Source organism: Drosophila arizonae, chromosome 4 (assembly GCF_054131065.1).
Source record: "Drosophila arizonae isolate 15081-1271.41 chromosome 4, UAZ_ARI_1.0, whole genome shotgun sequence".
Taxonomy (NCBI): Eukaryota; Metazoa; Arthropoda; class Insecta; order Diptera; family Drosophilidae; genus Drosophila; species Drosophila arizonae.
This window is the reverse complement of record NC_142924.1, coordinates 19,082,805-19,110,672: the sequence shown is the minus strand read 5'-3', so window position 1 is coordinate 19,110,672 and position 27,868 is coordinate 19,082,805. Positions and strand designations below refer to the sequence as shown.

The 27,868-nt window shown below is 35.2% G+C and overlaps 5 protein-coding genes across 5 annotated transcripts in view; 2 read left to right on the top strand and 3 right to left on the bottom strand.

The window, feature by feature from the left end:
* bbg (PDZ domain-containing protein big bang) overlaps positions 1–23,794 on the bottom strand; it is a 171,163-nt gene extending 147,369 nt beyond the window's left edge. The window contains exons 1-2 of the mRNA XM_089467015.1: positions 23,551–23,794; positions 20,798–21,076 (exon numbers count right to left, since the gene is read on the bottom strand). The gene's annotated coding sequence lies outside the window, so the exon portion shown is untranslated. The remainder of the gene's footprint in view (positions 1–20,797; positions 21,077–23,550) is intronic.
* On the top strand, positions 27–1,016 carry LOC149269363 (uncharacterized). Its single transcript, XM_089467315.1, has one exon. The coding sequence runs from the start codon at positions 273–275 to the stop codon at positions 873–875; it is 603 nt and encodes a 200-aa protein (XP_089323441.1). The 5' UTR covers positions 27–272; the 3' UTR covers positions 876–1,016.
* Positions 951–7,011, bottom strand: LOC149269362 (trypsin-1). Its single transcript, XM_089467314.1, has 3 exons — positions 4,877–7,011; positions 4,240–4,808; positions 951–4,140 (listed from the first exon to the last, which is right to left on the bottom strand). The coding sequence occupies exons 1-3, from the start codon at positions 5,226–5,228 to the stop codon at positions 3,967–3,969; spliced, it is 1,095 nt and encodes a 364-aa protein (XP_089323440.1). The 5' UTR covers positions 5,229–7,011; the 3' UTR covers positions 951–3,966.
* A 620-nt stretch (positions 23,795–24,414) lies between the features above and the next one.
* Positions 24,415–25,172, top strand: LOC149269361 (adenosine 5'-monophosphoramidase HINT3). Its single transcript, XM_089467044.1, has 3 exons — positions 24,415–24,743; positions 24,811–25,004; positions 25,063–25,172. The coding sequence occupies exons 1-3, from the start codon at positions 24,482–24,484 to the stop codon at positions 25,102–25,104; spliced, it is 498 nt and encodes a 165-aa protein (XP_089323170.1). The 5' UTR covers positions 24,415–24,481; the 3' UTR covers positions 25,105–25,172.
* A 1,190-nt stretch (positions 25,173–26,362) lies between these two features.
* Positions 26,363–27,853, bottom strand: LOC108614756 (uncharacterized). The gene has a single exon (XM_018009003.2). The coding sequence runs from the start codon at positions 27,757–27,759 to the stop codon at positions 26,722–26,724; it is 1,038 nt and encodes a 345-aa protein (XP_017864492.1). The 5' UTR covers positions 27,760–27,853; the 3' UTR covers positions 26,363–26,721.
* Between the last annotated feature and the right edge of the window lie 15 nt (positions 27,854–27,868).

The window sequence follows — 27,868 nt, the reverse complement described above, 5'->3', positions numbered from 1 at the left end:
ACTATTAGATTCTTAGATATTAGAGTCTTTATTATTATTCAAAAATATTATTAACAAAAATGAAGCTCTTTACCAAATTTACATAAATTTTCAAGCTTCGAGATTTTACTCAAAATTTAAATAAATGTATTCAATTTTTAACGAAATTAAATCCGATTCAAGCAAGTGACTGGGATAAGTATAGAGAACAGCTTACTGCCAGAGGATCGCAGTACAGTGAACACAGCTACGACGATTGGGAGCAATACATCGAAGCGAATTCACGAATTAACATGGGCAAAAAGAAGAAGCAAAGCAAACAACAAACAAAGCAGAGAACAGAAAATAATGAGACGACGGCGACGACGCCGACGGCGAGGACGAGAACGATTGACGAGGAAACGGGCTGCCTAATGGATATCCTGCACCTGCACATGCTGCAACTAATCGAGGATCGGATAGGTTTGCAGCTCCAGCTGGAGACGCAAACGTCCAGAGCACGGCTCATGCTGGCAAAGACGCGAATGCAGCAGGGACGACCCCACTTGGCCACCGTCACGCGGCTCTCCAGCTCCAGTTCCAGTTCCAGTTCCAGCCTCAGCAGCAGCCCCTCCACGCCCTGTCGCGCGCTCTGTCGCCTGCTCGAACAAAGCATCGAATGGTGCAGCTCCTTCAAGCTGCTGCGACACAAGGTGAATCAGAAACTCGGCTTTCTGCATCCCATCAATCGCATCTTTGGCTCCCTGGTCCCATACAGCTTGCGGCTAGCGAGCGGCAACTGGGAACACTGTGTGGAACTGATCGTGGAAAGCGCGAATATCCAGCGAGAATTGCAATCTGTAGTCAAAGCCATTGAACGATTCAATTGGGCGCTGCGCAGAAGGGGCTGCGTCTGAGTGCCTTGGGGTAATAAGTTCAAAGTTGAGAATATAGGACGTGCCCATCCTTGCTTCCATTTTTACCAGATGGAGAGGGGGACACTTGTGTGAATATCTGCGTATATATGTATAAATAATATTACTTCTTATATATCTTAAGTTGCTTATAATTGGTTTTCCTTTTCAATCATTTATCTACGTGAGCTGAAGCGTGAGAATTACTGAGCCTTGGATAGCTCTCGAGACACACACTCGATAGACCAAGCAGAAATCACTCGCATATTTAAAATATAAGAATATTCCAGTGACGAAATATAAATATTTAAGATTTTATATAATAATTTGGAATATGTGTTAAGCTTAAGCATCAACATAGGCTAGGCAGATATACATCCATTTGGTAGGATATATGTATAAATCTGTATTATTACAATTTGCATTATTCATACTCTAAACAAGTAAGAAAGCTCTAGTCGAGACTACTCGACTACGAGATCCCCTGAACCCTTGGAGTAATAGCTATTTCAATAATTTTCCGAGTCTTTCAGCTTACACAAGAAACACGCACACACACACACACACACACACACACACACACACACACACACACACACACACACACGCACGCACGCACGCACACACAGGCATACATACACACACATACACACACACACACACATACACAAACAATTACATACATATACACACACAAGCATAAACACGCATGGGCTGCAGTGTGCGCTTACTATGAGAACTTAATTGTTTAATAACTTTTTGTGGACGTACGATCTTCATGACACTTTTAGATTATGATTATAACATGAATATGCATGTAATTGCCAAAGCACAAGTCTCTAGTATTTGAAATACGCTTTTTACAAAAGTGAGGGTGAGGGGGTGAATTTAAGGGTGGGGGTAAATTTTAACAAAAACCGAAATTGTATAAATTGCATATAAGCATACATTAAAAATTTGGATACTCTAGCAATAAAGGTGTAGAAGATATAATTTTATAACTGGGTTTCGATAAGGTTTTTTATCGATAAAAAAAGATCGGGTTGAGTTATCGGTTTTTAATGATAAACTTGATATGCGCGCTGTAATTACGGACATTTAAAAAAAAAAATTGAAGTCTCTAGCTCTTATATCTTCTGAAATCGACGCGTTCATACATACGGACAGACGGACAGACGGACAGACGGACGGACGGACAGACGGACAGACGGACAGACGGACAGACAGACGGACAGGGCCAAATCAACTCAGCTCGTCGCCCTGATCAAGAATATATATACTTTGTGGAGTCTGCCACGCCTCCTTCTGCCTGTTACATACATTTCAACAAAACCATTATACCCTGATTTCCCATTAAAAATGGGTTCAGGGTATAAAAATATACATATTTTTATAAGTAAATATATAGGTTTTTTTTTTTTTAATATTTATATTATATTATATAATTTTATTCATACAAAAACTTCAAAAGTTATATGTTTTGTTCACCGAAAGGGAATTTAAGCATTATCTTACTGAAAATTCCAAATTTAATTATTGCAAAATAATATGAGCCGCGCAATATTCGGAAAATAAGTTTCTTATAAATGGTTTCTTATAAAAAAAAATATCAATTAAATACACATATCGAAACACGAAAACTGTGATAACTCTCTCATAATACTCTTTCGTTCAAAGCTCAGCATAGATCCAGATAAAAATGTTAATTGCAGTGCTAAATCTGTAGTGCGCCTATTTTAATGCCCTCAACCAGCCCTGCACCGCTCAACCCCACCCCGGCCCACTCTGTGCGACTGGTACTTGCAATGCCGTGGCTCATTTGCAGTCTAGTTAAAAATAAAATCAAATGCCAAAGCGGCTGCATTGACAACATTGTCGATTTGGTCAGCAATCCCCTCGAAGTCTCCTATCTCCTCTCACACTCTCTCCCTCTCGCTGCTCCCTCCCCTTGCCCCTTTACCGACGGCATCGACTTACGTCGCGACGTCGACAATTATGCGGCATTTTCTTTGGCCGCAGGCAAGAAACGAGTTTGCGAGATATCTTTGTTTGCGCTGCAGTTGCAGTTGCAGTTGCAGTTGCTGCAGTTGTTGCTGCTGCTGCTGCCGCTGCAATTGCGGCGAACTACAACAAAATACCAGAAATAACTTGAAAATCCATTAAATCGCTGCAGCGCGACACTGCCATGGCATGGCTGGGCCTGGACTGGGCCTGGACTGGGCCTGGACTAGGCCTGGGCATGCCATGAACTGCTCCCCATTGGGATAAAGATAAACTTTTGTTAACTGGCCCCGATCGAGCGAAAACCTGCGCCGACAACTGATAACAATGTGTCAGCGATTCCCCGCTTCGAGTTGCGGCGCTGTCCTTGGCTTCCATTCTGTTGCCCAGCGATGACAATGCCAAAAATGGTCCGTCACGGCCTAACTGCATATTTTTTCGCCAAGTTTTTCAGCCTCATTGATTTTTTAGCGTATGTACGAAAAAGTGAAAGGCCAGCAGGTATACCCCATTGACTTGTCGAAATAACCAACGATAACCTGTTTCCACCACTAACAAAAAAGAAGGTAAATAATAAAAAATATACGAAAAAAATATTTGCACAGAAATTACTTTATGAAAGTATTTTCTGCTAACCCAGTTGGGGGTGCTGCTGTTGGCCAAAAAGAAAATTTGCATTGGCAAACTTTTGCCGCAGCGCGAACAAGTGCCCAGGGTTAAGGTTAAGGATGAACGTGAATAATTTCCATAATTGTATATGTAGGGAAAAGTTTAAATTACTTTAAAGTACTTTCGAATGAATTATAAATAAATAACTAAAAGAGTTAGCTGAGATTGGGAGAGACTCGAAAAACGTTTAATTTAGGAATAATTTCTTAATTAAATAATTAAATAAAAAGCAAAATCAATTTTATTAAATTTTTCTATTATTTTTACTTTCAATAAGAATGAAAAAAACATTGCCATAATTTTATTATTTTAACTTAAACCAATTCAAATTTGATCTCATTTTTCTAATATTTAAAATGTCAATAAGAATAATTTTATTATTTTAGCTTAAAGAGCAATTACACATATAAACGATTCCATTCATTCATTTACTACAATAACAGGAATCTCTGGTATTCGCAGCAATCCAGTCCAGGTATCTGCTGACTCTTGTATAGACCCCAGGAGCATTTGGCTTGGCACAGCCATAGCCGAAGGAAACGACGCCAGCTAAGCGGAAAATGCGATCCGGCACAATGAGTGGACCGCCACTGTCGCCCTGCAAGGCAAGAGATGGAATCGAGATGGATGCAAGATAAAACCAAATTCAAGTCAAATCAGAAGCTAAGCCCTGTAGGTGCTTAGATTCTCAGCCCACCTGGCAGGCATCCCGACCACCTGTCTGCACGTAGCCCGCACATAGCATCGTGTCCACGATCATGGTCTTGTAGGAGGTGGCCCGGCACTGGGCATTCGTGATGATGGGCACCGTCGTCTCCTGCAGCACACTCGAGGTGACGCCGCCCTCGTCGCTCAGCCCCCAGCCGGCGACAATGGCCTTTTGGTAGTCAAACGACTGAAATCGATTGGTGGGCAGGCAGACGGGTCGCATACGCTTCATCAGCGGCACGGGCTCGTCCAGGCGCAGCAGCGCAATGTCATGCACCAGGCTAACCGGATCATAGCCCGCATGGGCATGCGCAAATGCCACAGCGCGCGTTATGCCCGGATGCGTGGAGCTGCGATCCAGCTGGAGCAGGCGCACCGAGACGCCCGACATGTCCATCTCATGCACACAATGCGCAGCGGTCAGCACATAGCGATCGTTGATCAAAGTGCCGCCGCAGAACAGCTGCGCACCGCGTATCATCTGAGCTATCCATGGATACTTGTTGGTGCGCACCTGAGTGCCGCCCACAATGCGATCGGCGTTGGGCACGCCGCAGGCTGCAAGCAGTCGAAACACATGGATAGAGGCAGGCACAGACCGACGCGATTCTCTCTCGGATACTCACTGCAATTGGCGCAACGATTGACGCGAATGGCCTTGGCATCGCTGTCAAATGGCGAGAGGCTGGCCGACTGGCCACTGGGCGGGGCAGCGGCGGCGACCGAACTGGAGCCCAGCACATTTGACAAGATTTGTTGCTTTTGCTGCTCGATTAGATCATCGATGTAATCCCCTTGCGCGCCGGGCGGCGGTGCAGAGCTATTCCCCAGCAGAGCCGGCTGCCGAGCTGGCTTGTTGTAGACGTAACCACGAAATGGTGGCTCATAGGCATAGCCAGAAGCCAAACCACAGAGGCAGCAGCAGCAGAGGCAGCAGAAGCTGAGCAGATAGAGAAAGATATTCGACTCGGATTTCATCTTGAGCACCGCACGAACCGCAGGCCCAAAGTCAACTGTTTGCAAATGTGGCCATCTTAACGGTTCTTATAGGCCATGGCCAGGCAGCATTTACACATTTATATATATATAAGAATATATCCGTTCATATCGATTCTTAATGATGCTGTCATTAATTTGCCAATCAATACTTTTTTTATCATCTATATTTTAGCATTTTTAGATCCACTCTAAGCCCCTCGCACCTTACCTGACCCAATTGGCCGTGCCATAAAATCTTAAACCCATTTGTCAATTAAGCTGTTTACGATCTCAACAAAAAGCTATTGTTGACAGCTCCAAGTGGTTCGGTTCGGTCTCGGTGCATATCAAAAGTTTATGTTAATGGTATTTCTTTTTCTACTTTCTATTCAAAACTCTTTTTTCGTCGGGTTTTATCGAAATATGTTTGTTTCGCAAGATTTATAAGTTTATGGAGAATTCGTTTGAAATTCGCCTGACCCACTAAATAAACTTCATAATGAGCGTAAATCATTTCGATTACATTGACCCAAAAATGACAAAATTCTTGCAGCTAGAAACAAAGCAGGTAATAAACAAGTAAGAAAGCTCTAGTCGAGACTGCTCGACTACGAGATCCCCTGAACCCTTGGAGTGCTAGCTATTTCAATAATTTTTCGCGTCTTTCAGCTTACACAAGAAACACACACACATACACAAACACATACACACACAAGCACCCACGCATAAACACGCATGGGCTGCAGTGTGCGCTTACTATGAGAACTTAATTGTTTAATAACTTTTTGTGGACGTACGATCTTCATGAAACTTTCAGATTATGATTATAACATGAATATGCATGTAATTGCCAAAGCACAAGTCTCTAGTATTTGAAATATGCGTTTTACAAAAGTGAGGGTGAGGGGGTGCATTTAGAGGTGGGGGTAAATTTTAACAAAAACCGAAATTGTATAAATTGCATATAAGCATATATAAAAAATTTGGAGACTCTAGCAATAATGGTGTAGAAGATATAATTTTATAACTGGTTTTCGATAAGGTTTTTCATCGATAAAAAAAGATCGGGATGAGTTATCGAATTTTAATGATAAACTCGATATCTGCGCTGTAATTACGAACATTTTACAAAAAATTTGAAGTCTCTAGCTCTTATATCTTCGGAAATCGACGCGTTCAAACATACGGACAGACGGACAGACGGACAGACGGACAGACAGACAGACGGACAGGGCCAAATCAACTCAGCTCGTCACCCTGATCAAGAATATATATACTTTGTGGGGTCTGCCACGCCTCCTTCTGCCTGTTACATACATTTCAACAAAACCATTATACCCTGATTTCCCATTTTCAATGGGTTCAGGGTATAAAAAGTTTTGCACATATGAAACCTCAACAATTCGAGCTACAATCAACAGCTAAGCACAAAAACACAATGGGTTGGTTTTAGTATAGTATTATATAAGGAGAACAGAAGAAGATGAAGTCAGCTTAAGTATTAAAGTCAATCAATAGCAATTTATATGAAGATGACTTATGAGAAGGAGTTCTGAGCGTACTCTAATAGGGCTTAGAGTAAATACTCAGGCGAGAGAAATTGTGATTGTAATATACATACATTATACATGAAATAAATTATAACAATTATATATCATACTATATATCTTTAACTAATCAAAGAAGATTATAGACATTCTGAGCATATTTATATTATTTAAATTTATAACATTAACTAAATACTTATCTACAAAAAAGTGCTTAATTTGTCTCAGACATTCAAAAGAAGCCTCAAAGAGAATATTATAAGTATTAAAATATTTAGGAACATTAAATTAATCGACATTAAATTTTGTTTATTTATATAAATTATTAAAAAGAAATAGAAATTATAAATTGTAAATGAATTTTTTTTAATTACTAACTTGTATAAATAAAATTTACATTTCACATTAAGTTTTTATTTATTTGTATAAATTATAAATATAAATGTTAAAATGTTAAAATAAAACGAGATTTTAATTATATTTTCTAAAGTTTACTTTCTGCTGAGCCTTGAAGTTTAATTAGTTTTATATTAAATTTATTTTATTGTTAACTATTGCTTATTAAAATAGCATTATTATAGATATTATTATTGCATCTTCTACTTCACAAAATTTTGTTGCAGCTTAATCTAATAGTCAAGCACACGCATATTTTATAGAATAAATTCTTATTAAGTCTTGTCTTATTGAAATTATGTACCGTGCATTTCATGTTATAAATATTGCATCATATACTTACATAAATTAATATTTATAATAAATTAAACCAGTTTAGAAGCTCACCTGCAAAATAAATAAGAAATACATAACTATTAATACCAGAAAGATTTTTTTTTTTTGTAATTGAGAAAATTAATATTATATTAGTATATATAAATTAATTTTAAATTCTAAAGGATAATATTAAAAGACATCAAAAATTCTCTGTTGGTAGACCTATTAATCATCCAAGAATGAGTTCCTGTTCAGTTATTTTAATTACTAAAATCAGTCCTGTTTCATATCTCAGCCAATCTCATATATGTACAAGACTTTATGTCTTAAACAAAGATTCATTTCCCAATGAAATTACATTTTAAATGATATACATACATTACAAAACAATACATACGTTGAATATTAAATACATATATTCAGTATTTAACCTTAAATTAGATCACACTCTAAAACTTTCGCTTTGCTTCAATTCCCATTAGCCAGATTTATTTCGTTATGAAGGCAATCATATTTAAATCCCTGCTTAGTCTACTTAGACTCTTTTCTACTCGTTATTTCCATAAACTAGTTTCATACGCCAAACATTTGCAGCTTTATAGTTAGGGAGAGAAACGAAAAAACGGAAGCGCCAAAGCCAACGCCCCAGCAAATCAAAGAAAGTCAAACTAAATTCCCATACGGAAACAATAAAAAAAGAACTTAAAGGTTTTTATTTTCTCCCGAATGAAAGTAAAATAACAGCAAACGCCTTCATCTGAAATTAAACTATAATCAAAATGCTAACAAGACGTCTATCAAAAAATACCAAAATTATTCTAGTGATCGTTAAGAGAAAATAGAAAGTAAAAAGAACGCAGCACAAATCGAAAATTGGGTCAAACTAATGAAGCCGCAGATAAAGGCGCATAATCGAAAAAGAGAAGAAAAACGAGATATACTTACGAGTGTATAAGATGCCCGCCCAAAAAGCCAAGCACGGGGAAGCCCTGCACGACACGCATGTAAATTGTTGGGCCAAGAGCAGCTGCGACTGCTGCTGATAATCTCTTGTCTTGTTTAGCCAACAACAAGGGCTCAAGCTACAGCCGAAACTAAAGCGAACAACAGCAAATGACACAAGGTGCACAGACAGACACACACACACACACACACACACACAGAGACATTGCCCAGGTAGTCCAGGTGAAAGAGCGTATTATTTGGGTTAGGAACGAAGCGAACGGCCAGACCTGGCCAGCCAGCTCTCGCCTCTAGATAGATAAATAACAAACAATTCAATGGATGATGAGACAAAACCACGAACGGACAGCTTCTATAGAGTCTAGAAGGGGGCTCTGGCTTGTGCAGAAAGAAAGTCTTAATTTGTTATTTATATGCGTTCCGCTAGAATCAATGGAAGAAAGTTCTGCAGCATCCCAAAAAGCAAAGCAAAGCAACAACAACAACAGCAACAACAACAACAGCAACAACAACAATCAACAGAACTTGTTTTGCTGCGAGAGACGAGCTGTTTGCTCTTGAAGTCGTTTCTCTTTCAGAACGAAAGACTTAGGCAACAAACTTGAGTCGCCCATTGAGAAAGACTTGAGCAGAAAACCAGTAACTTGAGTGGAAGAGCCGTCTCTGTGGTCTCTGGAAAATCATCGCCCGGCTATTTATGGCCACCGCGACATGCTGAGCTGTGTGGCGCTGTGTGTTCCACTTGCCACAAACTGGGTCAGCGCACAGAGATGCAGAGATGCAGCCAAAGAACAAGTGGACGCTGTGCGCTTATGTCTGCAAATGAACAATCAACGCGACGAGTCAGACGGACATGCATTAAGGCCGTCTCCATCGCCGTCACCGTCACCGTCGTAGACATGTTATTCTTGTTGCATTTGTGTTGCATGCCTGCTATGCGTTGTTGTGTCCGACAAATTTGTTAGCAATTATCGCATTTTTGTTGCTGACTGCAATTTATTTGCTACTTGGCAGCAATTTCCCCTCCCCTCTCATTTTTTTTCCTTTGCGCTGATATTTCTTTAATGTTTTAAGTCAAAAATTTGATTGTCACTTGAGCTGCGCTCAGCTGGGCTCAGGCACTTGTTGCAACTTTCTCAGGCTTCATTAAGTTTCACTTCAGCATTTTTTATTTTTTATTTTTTTTTTTTGCTTTGGATTTTTTCAGCAACTATTTTGAGTATGGCACGATTTTGTTTATGACACGAAATTGTTTATGGCGTTGTTTGCCATTTGTTAATGAGTTTTGCTCATCGTGCATTGCATTTTAATTAAATTGAATCGCAGAGCCGGCGTTCGCAACGAGCCATGCGTGCGCTTAACATATTAGACGAAAATAATTAAAGATTTATGTTTAAACTATTAAAAAACTACATATTAGCCGCACTTAAGATATGCAGCTAAGTAATTTTCTGGAGATTGTGGAAGACAAATCAAATCAAACTAATTGAAATTTTGTATACTTTATGTGTTTATGGATTATTATAAAATTGTTTGCTTACATTTTTTTTTTTTTTTTTTGTACAATTTTTGGGCTGGTTTTGAAAGGTATTTCTTGTGATATACAGAGAAAGTTATATTGCAAAATTTTATTTAATAATAATTTTAATAAAAAATTATTAATATTGTTTGCTAATAAATAATAGATAACAATTATTAAAAAAAAAAAAAAAAAAAAAAAAAAAAAAAAAAAAAACAAATTAACATATAAGAATTTAAAAACTAATAAATTTGAATTTTTTATTTTCGTTGGTTAATGTAGACATCTAATTTTTCATCTTTTTTAATTAATATATTATTATTATTTAAAACAATATTATTATTTTTTCTGAAACATAAACTAATTCTTTCAGGAAAAAAATAATTTATTGATATCTAAAAATAATATTAATATTATTTTATAATATTTTTTTTTAAATCATTAAATATATATTTATTAATATTTTCCTTCCATTTAAAGGTAATTTAACATTTTGCTTTTGAACAAATCTATTCAAATTTGTATATAGTATACTTTAACTGGTTTAACATAATTAATTCCCACACAAAATTAAAGTGAATAGACAAAGTGCGACTCAAAAGCTGTCCGAGTCAAGTTCGTTGTCCAAGTCATTCGTTTGGCAGCATCGAAAACATGACTCAATATAAATCATATGAATATAAAAATATCTGCGTCTATATATGCAGACTGGGCCACCTTCAACTTCGTTTGACATTTGAAAGTAAGAAACAACAACAACAACAACACACAGCAACGAATGACACTTGAAGAAAAATATGCAAAGCAACAAAGGCAAAAAAGTCGAAAAATGTAATAAAACGAAAACTAGTTTGCCAATTGAGAAATAACAAAAGCAACAACAGCAAAATTCACTCTCAATTTTTTTAAAACTTTTCATTTGTTTATGCCCGCAAAAGCTGCACAGAAAGCAAAAACTGTAAATAACATGAAAAAGCAACAAAAATGGGAGGGAAAAAATGAAGTAAGACTGGGTGTTACTGACTGCAGAATACTTATTTATCGGGAATATCTGCCCACTCGATTCAATTTCGATTTATAAATTTTAAGTCCCTAGCTCTAACGGACAGCAAGACTTTTACGGACAGCAAGACGGACATTGCACAAAACCAATATACCCATTTCATTTTAATCGAAAATGAAGTGTAACTGTTTGGGTTTGTTGCTTTGGTCAGAGACTTGTGAAGCGCATTGACATCTATGCCGCTCCATTTACGGTTCTCGTATTACCCGACGCAGCGCGACGCGTCGCTTCGTCCAACGCCTTTTGTGGGTTCTATTTGGCCCGGTTCGGGTCTGGTCCGCTCTTTTGTCAGTTGCTGTTGTTGTTGCTGTTGTTGTTGCTGTGCACTGGGCGCCTTTTGTATGCGCCACACGCAACCGTGCGGTGAGGTAATTAATAAGCCACCAAACCAATTGAAAATTGAGCGTCGACTCTCGCACCGGGCATACCAAGTAGCGCTTGTAACGCTCCCCCAACCCACTGTTTTGTTTTCAGTTACGATCCAAACAATATACGATTACGTACAGTGCGAATGCGAGTGAGTTACTGACCATACGCAAGACGAGTTTCGGTTGGGCTCTTGTAGGGCTTCGCGTCTCTCATTTTTTGCAAAAGCGATGTGGTTCAGCAACGTTCAAGGGAAGTGCAATATTTTGGCAAGACTTTTTTTCTGATCTTTTGAGAAAATTCTGATGTTAATTCAGGTAAAACAATACTAGGCCTTGAGGTAAAAATGTATCTTAAATTTCCAATAATTGTCTAAACACTAATTATATTTTATAGTTTTACTCTACGCTGTTCCGGGTTCACATAGCAGCTATAGATTTTTGTGAAGGTTAAAAGGTTACTTATACTATAATTATAATTTACGTCTATGTTTCGATGTTTCGACTTTTTGGTTACCTATATAATGAATATTTCATATTCTCTGATTACCAAACCTACATTAGCTGTACATAAAATAACTTAATATAATGACATAAATAAGCATATCACATTAAATATAGTACGAATCGCGAATTCTTTATATCCCATTATCATAAAAAAGACCATTAAACCCTGATTTCCCATATTCAATGGGTTCAGGGTATAAAATTTACAAAAACTTAATAATTTATTTAAAATTAAAAATAAAATAAACATTGGATCAGTAGTAGACATGAGAATCATAGTGAGGAGAGAAAACAGTATAAATATATGTAATATTCAGATAGAAACTAAGCTACATTAGTATGACTCGCTCAGTAATCATTCATGAGCAAATTAAATTCATAAGTACTCATAATGATGACAGTTACAAATAAGTGCATTCCTTGCTTCTGTTAAAAAAAAAAAAAGTACATTAGTTTTACACAAAAAAAAAAATACTTTTAATTATGAGAATTTCTGTATTAATGATGGCAAGGAAATGAACAGCAATTGCATTCATAATCGTGAGAAGCACATAGAAGGGCATTCCGCATATACAATAAAATCAAGACGAAACGTACATTTATTAAACAAATAGTATTCACGCGCTTAAGTTAGCTATGAAATCAGATGAATATTCAAAAATGCCCAATTATGAGAATCGCCGAGTAGTTTATTCCATATTTATAGAGCAGAATCATAAAGCAGGAAATTCTGCTATAGCAAAATACATATTAGCTATCCATTGTCATTGCTCATAATCATGAGAATCACAGAGATGGCTATTCCGCAAGGAAATGTACATAATTTCTCGCAGTGAAAGCTATGAGAATTACATAGAAAGGGTATTCCACAAGGAAATGCACATCAATTGGTCCGCATCCAAATACAGTTAAGCGACGCATTCTTCGCGTCATCACGCTCAATGGTCAGTTAAGAACGTACTGCTCTCTAAGTTGGTCGCGCCAAATTAGCTGCAAGCGAACACAATGGATTCACTCGCCTGCTGATGATTGCCATAACTGTTTGCCGGCTTTGGACTGTAACTCATTGTTGTTCCCATTCGCATTGGCCATACCCATTGTTTGTCGTTGCCGTCGCCTGACCCACTCAAAGTGTCCATTCATGCCACATATCGACAGTATGGTGGAGGGGGAGGGGGAACGGGGCGCAGCTAATCGGTTGGCGCTCTCATTAACAGGCACCACATTTCCGCAGATACTTAGCGTACGAAACGGTCGCACGCCTAACCGTAAATCCCTATTGACCCGCATTGAAGTGCAATAAATGAACGCGCTTAGACCTGTTGAAGTTGGCAAAAAGGGCCGACAATAGGCTTAACTAAGACAGGCTGATGTATTTAAGCTTTACCCATTGAACATCATTGTGGGGTAGAATGCACGCTAATATGCTTTTGCGACGGGCAGCAGAGAGCAGTTATTATGCTAAGTTAATTGATGCGATTAAGCTAATGAAAAACGGTTATAAATTGTGCGAGACTTAGACTGGCTAAAACTTTTACTAATGTATATAAGCGGTAGACATTGAAATTGCTTAAGAACTCCAAACACAACGAAATAATAATAAATAAATAAATCTGAAATTGAGTATGGAACGAGTAAAACAGTTTGGTTACTAATTTCCTATTTATATATGTATATATTATATGTTATTTCCAAGTATTGCATTGCCACGTTGCCTTTAGTTATCAAATTTCCAGAATTTCTTATACATTTTATTTATTTGTTAGGTGATATAACTATGTTTACAGAGCAAGTTTTAGGCTTGTTGCCCCGGCTAGCACACGCTTTTGTTATAAAACCGTTTGATCAGCCTTTGTACTATAATTTTATTTCATATGTTAAATAGTTACTGTACATATTTTTTTAAATTTTTTGTTCTTATGTGACGTATACAAGGCATTTATTTTATTTTATGAAATATATGAAATATCGTATAACTTCTATAAATCTTCATTGGCCATCTCTCTCTTTCTTTTCGCCTAGCATCTTTTTGTAAAAATATATAATATTTATATATTTGTTTTTTATAATTTATTTCCTCATAGCTCTTACTCATATTATAAAACGTATCTTTTACTCTGGTATTGCTCTGGAGACACTTCTTATTATATATGTATGTACAAAGTACAAGATATACTCCGTAAAAATAATTTTATCGTCTATTTTGTAATTCCTATATATATTATGTTCTCATGGCATCTTACAGTGATTCGCTCCCGTCAAAATTTCTTTGGCCTCAAAAGCTTTCAGCTGCATAAACTCTATTATAATTTTATATGTCTTACTATTCCTAACTTATTTTTACAGGGTATTTGTTACTCCTGCGCTTTCGTCTAAAACACTCTTACTCGTCTATTTCGATTTTTGGCTTTTCTGCTTGTTGCGCACTTGCAATTGGCCTTTTCTTTAGCTGCAATTTCAATTTGCACACATTTTGTTTGCTGCTGTTGATGTTGCATTTGTTGTTGCTGTTGCTGGCAGCAGTGAGTTATTTCTTGTTGTTGTTGTTATTGTTTTTGCTTGACTGAAAACTTGTTTATGGTTTGCGCTCCTACAAGAATGTGGCCATAGCGCAAAACTGGGTTAAAATAGTTAGACAAGCGGCCAACAGGCGGTCGCCTTATCTTGTTGTTGTTATTGTTGTTGCTGTTGTTGCTGTTGTTGCTTTTGCCGGTTGCCGACTGAAGTTGCAGTTTGCCGTTTAAAGCTGATTGCACAGCCCGCTGCATGGTCTCCGTGCCGCAGCAGCAACAAAACGGCATATGCTTTAAACGCAACTGTTTTTGCGTTATTAACACCGTTTTCAGCCAATTGCAACGAGTTTGCCCAAAGGCCCCAAATCGAAACCAACAAAAATAAAAAACAAAAAACATTTTTTGCATACGCTCTTGGAGTTTTTCAAAAGTGTTTTCGTCTGTCTAAGCAGTGCTTCAATTGATTACAACACACGTTTGCTAAATGCAGCAAAGCTATTAACAAACTGGAAAAAAACGAAGATATTTGCCAATTATTGGAGATTCGCATGTATGGAGCAGACTTGAATTTTTAGGAAAGGCGTCGTAACTATTGATACATATATAAATGTACTTTGAATATGAGTATTTACAGCTTTGCTCATAAATACTATATATACTGTATGGAATATATTAAGATCTATATGTGTTCTTTTTTTCATGTATTGCTTTTTTATTTCCAGTGTAAGCATTCAATCTATATTTTTTCATGAACCAAGCCTTAAATCAAATTATTTATCCACCTAAGCGAGAGCCAAGCCTAATCTCAACTTTCATCAAAAATCTTTTGTCTTAGCATAGCTTATTCAAAAGATCGTGCTACAAAACAGAAAAGTAATATATAAAATATATAAGTTAAGCGCTCCCACACTGGAATACCAGTGATTAGGGACGCTGTGTTGGGTTCTTGTGAATATAAATAGCTTCATATACTTAAATAACTTTAACTTTAACTTAAATAACTTTATAAATAAGTAATATATGTAAGTTATCTTGCAAATTATTTAACTCAGACACTAATTGAATGAAACGAGTATAAATAAAAATATATAGCGCAGCTTTCTATATGAAAATACAGAAAAATAAGAGCATTTCCAGTGTAATAGGTGCGCATTTATAACATTATTTTCATATATACCAATACAACAATATAAAATTATTATAATTATAATACAATTTGTCATATACAAATAATTAAAAATTAATTATTTTAGTTTATATCTAAAAAAATAAAAAATAAAAAAAATGAAAAAGAGGAAATAAATCAATAAATAAAGCTAGAATAAAATTATAGTATATAATTCTAAATAAATGAAAAAATGTATATAAATCATAAAACCTTATTTTTGGTTTTGACTTAAATAACACCTTTGACTTAAATAACCTAAGCAAGATAACATTAATTTTCGCTTCAAATAGAATACTATATAATAAAAATCTAATAGTAGGACTAAATAATAAATATTTGCATTGTGACAGAGTTTAACATGGAGTATACTATAATATATAAAGAGGAAGAAGATATTATATTCTTATTCTTATGAATTAATTATACAAATTATTTTCAAAACACAACTCACTATTAACCAAATATTTTATATTAACAAAAAACAAACACTTATATACATATATAAAAATATTAATTCTAAATATAAATTTTTGCTTTAGCTGCTAACACTTAACGTCCATAAAACTGTTGTCTCAACTGACAATTCGCATAAATAATTTTTATAACAGAGCTAAACAACTAAATTAGTTAAACAAACTGTTGTTTTGCTTTTTCTACTGCTGTAAATAATTAACTTGTGCCAATCTCTGACAATATTTGTGCCACTCTAAAGAAATATGACACATTTCGAGAACATCATCAATCTAAGGCTTTGTGTTATTGTCTTTTTGCTGTGGCGCCAAGTTCATTGACCCCGCCGCACAGTAGTCCAGTACGGCTTTTCTTTTGTGGCCTGCGGATGGGCTCCACACTTGTTGTCCAACAGTAGTTCGCTTGGCTTTTGCTTTTGGCTTTGGTTTTGGTTTTCTTCACCCCTTTGGCTATTATTTACACGCTGCCATCCGCGCATTTCTCCATGTCATGATCCGAGAGACTAACTCGTAGAACGCGTACTCTAACTAACTACTTGTGCCAGAGACCTTAACCACTGAATGGCATTCAGTCAGTATGTAGCCCGCAGCCGTTTATAATTACGTATTATATTAACTTTATACCTTTATACATTTTATACCAGCTGCTTTCCTCCTGCCCATTTACTCTTCTACTTCGTCGTCTTTTCATATACCCTTACTGAAGAGTAATGTTGTTCTAAAAATAAGTAGTAAACATGTCTAAGCAAGTAAAGTATTTGTTGACTATATGCAAATATTGTTGTGCTAAAAAATGGAGAATAAATATATTCCTCACCTGAAAATATGTTTACAAACATCTAAAGACAGTTAGTTGTCTATATGTTAATTCGGCATCAGACTTATTAAAAATCTATATATTTTAAGTTTTATTGTTGTTTCCTTTCATATATCTAAGTATGTAAAATGGTTCAAGATGATTTAAACTATATACAAAATATATAACATAATATGTTTACTAAATACTTAAAATATTTACAAATTTAAGGTAGTCTATGTCTTTTACATATATATGGTTTGGCCATTCAAATAAATGATTTTAGCATTCGCGAAAATTTTCTAGACAATAGTAAGATTAAATGATCATACTATTTAAATATCAGTTTAATAAGTAAAGCTATGGCATCTAGCTCTCAAACTCGTTTGGCTTATACATTTTCAGATGTCTAAAAGTAATTTATAAAGTTAAATTAAATTAAATTAATTTAATTAAATTGAATATTTTCTAGATATCTAGATAAAATAATTTTTTATTTTTTATAAATATTTATTTAATTTATTTTTTTTATAAATAACCTTTTAACATTTGTAAAAAAAAAAAAAGGTGAATATGGAAATTAAGAAAATGAAAATGTAAACCTTTGACATATTAAAATAATTTAAGCAAATTTTTTAAACTTTCATTAAACAAGCTTTTTATCCAGCTCTAAGTTCCAGGTGACTCTTCAGATTTCGTAACAATATAAGCTAGATAAATTTTAAAACGTAAAAGTAACAATTGAAATCACTTTTAAAAAGTCAACTAACTGAAATCAGTTTCATTTGCCCCGCACACAAGTAGTTTTCATTGCAGTTCACACGACTTCACTCAGATCGTATATCATCTATAGAATAGAGTATGCCATTGTCGGCATTCTTGGTGGCCATTGTTTCTAGTAGTTCCTGACCCTTTTGACTGTTTACTTTGGCTTTGCGCTCTCTTTTGTGCTTTCTGCTTCATTTTCACACATAAAAAACGCATAAAAAATGTTTCTTTGTCATTAAAAAGTCAAATTTATGATAGTTTCCAGAACGAGAGACGGGTTTGGCTCGCTTTTGCGCTCTAGGTGAAATTTTTAACGGTTCACAAGAACATCTCGAAACGGTACTAATAGAATAAGAAGAATAAGATGAAGAAGAATAAGAAGAAAAACATGCGTGACATGCGGCTCAAGAAAAATCAAATTGATAAATTTGAGATGCTTTTTCGCCCTAATGAGTTAATAATTAATATTTGTTCAATAATGCGTTAAAAGCTGACGAAGAAGTGATGAATGCGTTTTTCATCAACAGACGACACAATTATCAATGCCTAATAATAGCCCCGAAAAGAGCGCGTTAATTTTTAATGATAATTGAGATTTTAGGCATAGCTCAGGGTCATATGTGATAGACAGACGATACGGTAGTATTTGATAATAGATGAGAGTAGCAGCAAGTTGATGAATGTGGGCTTGATTTTCAAAATGATCTTCAGGCAATCGTGGAGTCGTGATAAAAAGAGTTATACATTGTATATACAATCAAGGCAATCAAGGACTAGTGATGAAAGAAGATCTACCTGAACCTTGAAGCATACAATCTATCTATGAATAGTTAATATGTATATTAATATATGCTCATCAGCTTCAATAGATCTTGATGTACTCGATCTATACTTAGTCTTTTCTGTAAGCAATATAAGTATATCTTCATTCATATATAGGCAGTTAGACTGAGCTTGATCTCAAAACTATAAGTCACGATATACACGATATTTGCGAACTAAGATATACTAGGATCTTATTTATTGATAACCCTACTTCTCTTATCAGTATTCAATATTCTCTTTATGTTTTTATCTTTGGGCATTAAGTAACAGTTCCATATTCTATATAAGTATACTCCATTAACAAACTCTATAATCCCCATTTTTATATACCCAAAATCTCTGAAAGCTCAATCTATATAAGCTATTCAACTCTACCTACTCTAGCTCATCTTTTCATAATTATTAAAAATTTACATTCATTTGTTGTCCGGCTGATGCCCTAGAGGAATGCGTCATTTTCTCCGCTGATTATCTTGATCTGTTTAAATTTTTGCCATTAAGGCGTGAGCGTCAATTAATTGGCCGCAACACTTAACCAAAATGAAGCAATTACAAAATGCCAAAACAACGTTCGGGGCGTTCCACTCGAGAAGTGTTGAGCCGCAATTAGCGGCCGCAATAATAAGCCAGTTAGGCAGCCAGACGGGCCTACTCACCACTACACAGTAAAAGCCAAAAGCCGGGACATGTATGTATATGCCTGAAAGTGTGTGTGTGTGTTGTGTATATGTGTTTGTCTGTATTTGTGTATAAACAAATATTAAAAATGCGACTACAACCTTGACATTGAGCGCTGACAAGTTGCGTAAAAGATGTGCAGCCAAGTGGAAAGTAAAATAAATATTGGAGGAGGAGGAGTGCTGAACGAAGGGCTACCCTGTAGGAGCTTATAAAGCACTTCCTAAATACAATTAAATGATTTGCAAATATATTTTAAATAAGCTTATGGTCTTGACTTGACTTGAGCGAAAGCTACTTCTGCAAAGCATGTATACAAATTAGGAAAATAATGATGAGCAAAGAGATAGGTAGGAGATGAACATGAAGATGAAGAGAAGAGAGATGAAGGTAAAGAACAATAGAAAATATTGAGTAACATACAGTTCGGTGGGTTTATAGTTTGTGAAGCTCAACTTCGAATGCTTATAAACCAAATTGGCATTATGCTTTTACCCTTTAGAAGAAAATAATTACTTGTAGAAATTAATGCAAATTAATGTACTACAGCTAGCTACCTGTAAAGCTTTACAGAGTAAATAAAAAGCACACTAAATATAAATGAAAATATATTGCTGAAACGGAGAGTTATTCCCCAATAAGCGAATGCCAAAGATAAATGATTAATATATAAAGATATTAACTAACAGCCAGTGTAACTTAATAGACCTCAAAAATAAAATTATAGGGTATATAATGTACACAGAATAAAATAGTAAACGATTTGTATTGCCTGAAGTGTTAATCTTACAGGGTATGTAGTACACACAGAACATTGAAAGTATTGATAGTGTTACACTATAAATAACAGGGAGTGAATCGATTTTGAAACATGACACATATAGACTATATAGCTTAAAAATATTTATAATCAATATCGGCATTAATATGATATGTACAACGCAAAGAAATAAATAGGTGAAGAATTCTAGACAAAAATACCATATAAATGTAAGACGAGCTATGGGAACTTTTTAAAAAGTGAGCTACATAAATATAGAGACAAGTAAGACTAGCTTCTAGGCTTATAGAGTATGTTGAAGCAAATGAAACCACAAAAATGTATATTAAATGATTAAATGATTTCATTAAGATGAGTCAATCCAGATTTAATAACAGTAAATCGTGTTCTTAATTACGCTTTTGGCTTATCACACCAACTACCTAGCTTAACAGGGTATACAAAATACACAGAATCGGAAACAACCCACATAAATATAAAGCCCCCATATCACGGAACGTGTCTTTTGTACAAAACTCGCAGCTAGCCAAAACTGCAAAACGAAATTATGCAAAAATAAAGCAAAAAGGTAAACAAAACACGTTAAGAACGTTAGAAACAGTTAACGCAAAGTGGTCAAAATGAGTCATTTACCCATTTGAGAGCGACTCGAACAAGTTTCGCGCACTGATGAGATGAGCTCAGTGTGTAGAGCGATCGATGATGTTAGTATATAAATAAAAAAATATGTATAAATATAAATATATATGTATATATATAATATTGGAGATCAGAATCTAAACAGTTGAAGCTTTCGTTTGACTTACAAATTATATATATACATTCATAATATATGTATATGTGCGTACATTTCTATTATTTATAATCTATTTTTTTTTGTGATTTGCTTTACCTTTATCTTTCTTGCTCGTTCGCTGTTTGCCTTCTGCGTTGTGCTTTGCGCTGTCGCTTCTTCTTCTAATGGAAAATATAGCCGTGATTTTTCACCACTTTCACATTCACAATGAAAATCAAATAGATGCGAATGCACCTTTTGATAATTTATAAACAAAATTTTCTTGTTTATTGTTTGGATTTATTTATTTTAATTTATTTATTTATCATTTATTTTTTGTATTTCTTGAAAATTTATTAAATGCCAAATTTGCTTTTTAGTTTGTACACAAACACACTGAATGAAATTTGATAGTTAGGATTTAGATTGTTAGAAAGATAGAGCCGAAGATGGAAATCTTGGAATTTGCCAGCATTTATATGAGTATAATTTATATATAATTTATTGACTGCATATTAAATTTCACTTTAATTTGCAGCACACGTACTTTGCAACGCGCTATGCTGGAAAATTCATTTTCCACACACACACACACACACACGCACACATACTTAAAGCTCGAGTCATAAGTCAAGACTTTCAATTAGGCGGCTTTAACACGACAAACTGCGTTGGTAATAGTGAAAAGATGCTTACGCCAGCCATCCAATGTATCTTTGTATCTATGCCTCACTGTGTATCTTATGCTGTTATGTGTCTGTAGGCATGTGAGCCGCGGTAAAAGTGTAAAAATTACAACAACTTGCGCTTTCACAATGCACAAAAATAAAACGATTCATGATTTGCCACATGATTTTTCCTTGGTTTTTCTTCTACTTTTCTTTCTTCTTCATCCTCTTCTTCTTCTCCTTTTTTTTGCCTAGCATCTAGCGACAATTGAAGATGAATCTTTAGCATTAAGCAGCCAAGTTCCGGGTTGAATGAAACGCAGATAAATTAGCTGATATACATATAGATATACGTATGTGTATCTATATATATTCATTAATTTGTATTGCCGATCGATTTAAAATAAATTAAAATACACGCACAGCTGCCCAAATACAATGCATATTGCGCAGCGTGTATGTGTGCGTGTGTGTGTGTGTGTGAAAGTACGCAACGGAAAATAAAAACAAATCGAAGTGAAAAACCGTTGCCAGCCCATTTACAAATGGAAAATTGTCAACGCACATTGAACTTGACGACAAAAGAAATGCAACAAGTGAAGAGGAGAGGGAGACGAGGAGAGCGAGCGAACGAGAGACAGGAGCGCGGCAGCGAGTGGGCACACTAGCATGCCTCAATTTACAGTTAAGCGACGCAGACGCAGACGCAGAGATGCAAAACTCCGCGCAGCAGACTTTCGGCCAGAGGAATGCGAAATGCGAAATGCACTTGCTGCGCCAACTTTTTTTTCGCTAAATAAAAAAAAAAACGAAAAAAGTGAAGGGGCTACAGCAGCCGGGATCTGCAAGACCTGTGCCCAGTCTAGCCTCAGTCATGCCCGTCTCGGCCCCCTCTCCACCTCTCTTTGCTCTTTGTGTCTAAAGATATATGGAGAGAGATACATCGAATAGCCGGCTAGCATAGCGGTACTTTGAGTGGGCATGACGAGGAGCTAATGACTCGGCGCCTCACTCGACATTCGACAGACAGACAGACAGACAGACAGACGGACAGACAGACACACGACTTAACAGGAAGTTGGCAATTTTGGTTAGCCAGAGCTGAAGAAACTAATGTTGATTGGGGCTGCTGTATGTCTATAAAGGCGTATACGAATATATATCTATGGCTGGTTTGGCTGCGTGGAGCATGTGTGCGCCAAGGGGCGGGGCCAAGTGATCATGCCACAGAGTTTTCAAATATCTGTTAAATAACTGCAAAATATTTTTCATACATATATTTTACAGCTCTGAAATCTTGTTTCTTTTTATTTCATTTGACTGATTGATAGCATATAATTTCAATAATTCTTTTTTATTTATAGATAATTTATATTTATAAAACATTGATTTTGATTTTATCTTATCATTTTTGTAAGCTTACATTTCTTACATTACATTACATTTTTTACATTTCTTCAATCAAATTATATTATTTATATATAAATAATGTTTTTTATCAAAAATAAAAATTTATAAATCTTACATTTATAATTTTTTTTTTTTTTTTAATTTTGGAAACTGCTACTCTATTCTGAATTTAAAAAAATATATATATATGAAACACATCAATATTAATATATTTATATATATTTCATAATTAAAATAAGTATTATTAATTCTTTTAAAAATGTTTAAAATCTGTTGATTTTTTAGAAATAAATGAGTAAATTAATTATTATTTATTTTCCGTTTCTTTGATATGAAAAATAAATTTAGTATTATATTTTTTATTAAAATTTTCATTTCAGTTTTTTTTTTTTTAATTATTATTTTATATTATTTGATTTTTAATTTTTATTATTATTGGTATAAAGTATGATCTAGTTATTGTTCAATTTATCAAATATTAGTCATTTATTAATATTCTTTTTTTTATTTTTTTATTTAAATTAACCATATCATTTTATTAGTTTAACATGCATTACGATTTTATTATTTGATTATTAACATAAATTTGGCAAAACCGCTTTCTTGTTAAAAATATATATTTTATAGCTGAATGCTTTTTAAAGTTTATCTAATGCATAGCAAATTCCAATAATTCCGCCATCTATATGTATTCGCTCTTGTCTCTCTTTCAAACATTCAATCGAAATTCCAAAACTCCAATTTAAGCACATTATTTATGCTAATTAAATAAACCGTTATCACTTTGCTTACATATATGCTAAATATGTATATTATCAATTATTCCGCTTGATTTTGAGTTTTGCTCATTTTTCACTTGGTTTAATTTGATAATTAGCCGCAAAGTACGCAGCAACCGTCGTCGTCGAAACTCTTCGAAATCAACTAATATGAACAAGAACGCAGAGACGGCAATCGAGGCCGATGAAAAAAACGCGCGAGTTACGAACGCGCTACGTACCAAACTCAGACTGTGAGGCAAAACAACGGGCGGCTAAAGCGAGCGGCCAAGCAAGCGCGCTGGCAGCGAGCTACAAAAACAAAAACAAAACGAAAAACCTGACTCAGTGCGAAAGCAGCGCAGCGCAGCTGCTGCTTAAGCGGCTTAGAAAAAAGGCCAAAAGCGCAGAGCAACACACAGCAAATCAGAGAGAGAGAGAGAGAGAGAGAGCAAGAGAGTAGCTTTAGCGCTCAGCTGTTGCAACTTGCAAGCTGACCAGCTATAGTGAATACTGCTATAGAATATACAGGGTGTTGTTTGGACACGAGGTGATCTACAGAAAAACACACACAAAATTATTTTCCATATTGTTAAATAACTTTAAGAAAAACTCCATCAAGCTTTGCGTATTACATATAATTACAATAGAACATTTCTTTTACAGTTAGCTCACTATTTTGACGTTTCTTTTGCTTCGCGTTCGCATACATTATATTTTTCTAATTTGTGCGTTTCCTCATTGTTTTATAGCTTTTACACACTGCATTAAAAAAATAAACAATTAATATTCACTCTCGCTAACACGCTAAATTTATTTTATGAGCATATTTTATTGCACGTTTTATAAATAATTTCAACTGCTGCTCGCGCGCGAAGACTGAGAGAACTGAGTAGGCTAGCTATCGATAAATGAAAACAACTTCAATACAATAGCTAAATATCGCTAACAAATTAAAAACTACAATGTCATCGATATTTATGCCGATAGTGTTGCAGCTGTTTGCAGCAATATTTACAAAATTTAGTGTGGCATGCGAAATGGAAGCTGAGGGATGCATCTTCTGCAATATTGCAAATGGCAAAACTGACACAGTTTTGGAAATGGAATCGGATGATTTTGCCATATTCAAAGACATAAAACCAGCAGCGCATCACCATTACCTAATTGTGCCAAAAGAACATTACGATAGTCTAAAAACGCTCAACGAATCACACACAAAAATGGGTAGATAAAACCACTGATAAAACGCAGTAATAAATTATACGCATATATTTATATTTTATTTTTTTAGTGAGCCTCATGGAGGAACAGTTGAAAAACTTCTTCGTGTCAAAGGGCATTTGCACAGCGGACGCGCTCTACGGCTTCCATTTTCCGCCTTTCATCTCCGTGAAACATTTGCATATGCACGGAATAGCTCCACGCTCCCAAATGCCATTTGTCTCTCGGATGGTGTTTAGACCTTCGACCGCTTGGTTCAAAACTGTACGTAATATGTTTATTTATATACGCTAATATTTCTTTATCTAATCTGTTCATTTAGACCCAGGAAGCTCTAGCTTATTTGCGGACGAAAATAATGTAGCTTTCCACCTGGATTTTCACATGCCCAAAGAATTTTCTTTTAAAGAAATATATTTTGTATATAATATACTTTATTTTCGGTTTTTATGATATGCACTTAAACTAATTCTTAGATAAGCTAAACACATTTGTATGAACAAATAGCCGACACCTTGATGCGAGGGTAGATCGAAAAATATATAGTTTTTCACATAACGTTAAAGGAAGACAGAAGACATATATAATAATATAATATAAATAATTGTTTAAATAAATAGATATATTTTTGTTAGTTCACACACTTTGCAGACAACCGTCGGACATATACAATAAATAATTAAGCTAATAATGTATAAATGTATAAATTATTGTTGATTAAACTACTTAGTGTATTTTATAATTATGGTTTCTTTAGGCGTTCATAATTTTTGGATATTGTTCAGATTTTGTTTAGTTTTTTTTTTAACAGCTAAAATTTGCAATTTAAATTAGTTGTTCATGAATCAGTCAAATGTTAGAAATTTCTTTGAGAATTTAAAATCTGTGTTTTGTTCATTTTATATAAATATATTTGCATGTTGAAGAAATATTTAAAATATTAAAGATGATTGAAGTCGATTTACCAAATTACGTACTTTACATATTTTATGGAATACTATTAGCTCTATAAAAGCAACGGTTAATAAGGTTCACACACTTAATAAATATTTCAAATGTTTATGGATATTATAATACTTAAGATCCTAAGCTAGATTTTGTGAAATACATTCAGTTACACATATAACAAATATTTTGGATTTCTAATCTAAAAGCTTGCTTAAATATATTTAAAGGTTGTCAAATATTTAATTTACATTAAACTTTTTTTTTTTAATTAATACAATGTGCTCAATATTTTTAACATATTTTAGCGAATTTTGGAATGATAAAATTTAAAAGATTAGCTAATCTCATATTGTAAAAAATTTTACAAAAATAATTTTCTTGAAATTCGCTTAAAAATATTGATACACAATATTTAAAATTTTCCAATTCGTTAGTGTTTCCAAAAATATAAACTATAAGCTAGTCATTCCCAACAATTGTTTTGTCTTTATCAGAAATTTGATAGAAATGTTCCTTTAGAGTTCTTAAAAGACTTCGCACAATTAATAAATATTTAAAATTGTTGAAAATAATATAGGTTAATTAACATTTTTTTAGGGTGTGCTTCTTCAGCTTCGAGTAGAAACTTTATGTAATGTAAATTCTTAGTTGATTCATAAAAATGGGTTTTAACATTTATGCAGATATTAAGAACATTCACAAGCTATTTGTTATAATTGATTTTTAAATATACAATTTACAATTCCATACAATTTTCTGTTCTAGTTGAATTATTTGGAAATATGTTTTTCGTATAATTGATTTATAAATATTTTCAAATTCAGATCCTATTTTTCTCTTATTTTCTGTGAAATGCCAGCTTGGACATTTCAGATTTCTTAAATTTGTTTTTTTTTTTTTAATATTAAAGATTTTGCAAATCTTTTGTATAAGTTCACATATAGATCTTTCTTTTTGATTTTCTTTGATAATTCTCAAAGGGTTTCCATAAACGATAGTACAAATATTTTTGAGCTTCTACATTTGTTCACATTCAACTGAGATTCACACCCATACCCTTCAGGAAGTTCGGATCATCTGTGTGGCTGTTCATGTGTCGCTTGAGATAGGAGCTCTTGAGGAATGGCATCAGGCAGATGACACACTTGAAGGGCCGCTTGTCGGTTAGATGCACCCGGCGATGCCTTTGCAGGGCACCCGGCTGGACATATGATGCCTGGCACATATTGCACTTGTACGGGCGCTTTCCCGTATGGATTCGCTTGTGTACCGTTAGATTGCCAGCATTGGCAAAGGTCTTGGGGCACTCCAAGCACTTGAAGGGCCGTTCGCCTGTGTGTGTCCGAATGTGTTCATTGAGCCGGCCGCGCTGGGTGAAGGCTTTCACGCAATGCGGACATTTGTAGGGTCGCTCACCCGTATGGGCGCGGATGTGGTCCGCCAGATTGCCGGGATTGACAAACTCCTTGGGGCACATCTGGCACTTGTGCTCACGCTTGCGGGCATGAAAACGCTCGTGCTGTATGAGTTTCCTTTTGCTCTGGAATTCCTTGCCGCAGGTGGAGCAGCAATTTGCTGAGTTCTTGCTGGGTAACGACTCGTCCAGGGTAAAGTTTTCGCCATTTGTCTCACAGATCACATCACACTCGATTTTAAACTGGCACGCCGAATAGATGTCCGAGTTCCAGGTGTCCTCGACTTTGGTCTGCACATCTGTGTACTCACATTTGTCCATTTCATCAGTCAAATCCTCAATTTGCGGCTCTTCAATTTTCACTGAGATCATATCCTCAGCCCATTCGGCCAGCTGCATATTGTTCGCGTCGAGCATTTGCCAGAAATACTGTTGACTCTCCTCGCACTTACGCTTGAATTCATAGAAATGGCGTGCATCCGCAATGCAGGATTCGCACATTTGTTGAGGCAGTGCATCATCTTTGTTTACCTCGCAGCTGGTGCAGTCGGCCAGCATTTCGGCCAGGCTGGGTTCGTTCTCCAGCGCTGCATGTTCGTCAAAGATGTCCACTAATTTGTTTGTGTTATCTCTGCAAACGCGGCAGCACTTTTCCATTGCTTCAATTTATTCTCTGCAAATATTGTATACAAATAAAATTGTTTGAAAGACAAATCAATCCTTTCAACTGACAGTATTTTTATATATTTTAGCACTATGTTACTTT

Bases quoted from the DNA above. Each gene is read 5' to 3' on its own strand.
- LOC149269361 (XM_089467044.1), top strand. From the start codon at position 24,482: ATGTCATCGATATTTATGCCGATAGTGTTGCAGCTGTTTGCAGCAATA. The intron at 24,744-24,810 runs GTAGATAAAACC...TTATTTTTTTAG, and splicing joins CGAATCACACACAAAAATGG to TGAGCCTCATGGAGGAACAG. The intron at 25,005-25,062 runs GTACGTAATATG...CTGTTCATTTAG, and splicing joins CGACCGCTTGGTTCAAAACT to ACCCAGGAAGCTCTAGCTTA.
- LOC108614756 (XM_018009003.2), bottom strand. From the start codon at position 27,759: ATGGAAAAGTGCTGCCGCGTTTGCAGAGATAACACAAACAAATTAGTG.
- LOC149269362 (XM_089467314.1), bottom strand. From the start codon at position 5,228: ATGAAATCCGAGTCGAATATCTTTCTCTATCTGCTCAGCTTCTGCTGC. The intron at 4,809-4,876 runs GTGAGTATCCGA...GACTGCTTGCAG, and splicing joins CAATCGTTGCGCCAATTGCA to CCTGCGGCGTGCCCAACGCC. The intron at 4,141-4,239 runs GTGGGCTGAGAA...CTTGCCTTGCAG, and splicing joins GTGGTCGGGATGCCTGCCAG to GGCGACAGTGGCGGTCCACT.
- LOC149269363 (XM_089467315.1), top strand. From the start codon at position 273: ATGGGCAAAAAGAAGAAGCAAAGCAAACAACAAACAAAGCAGAGAACA.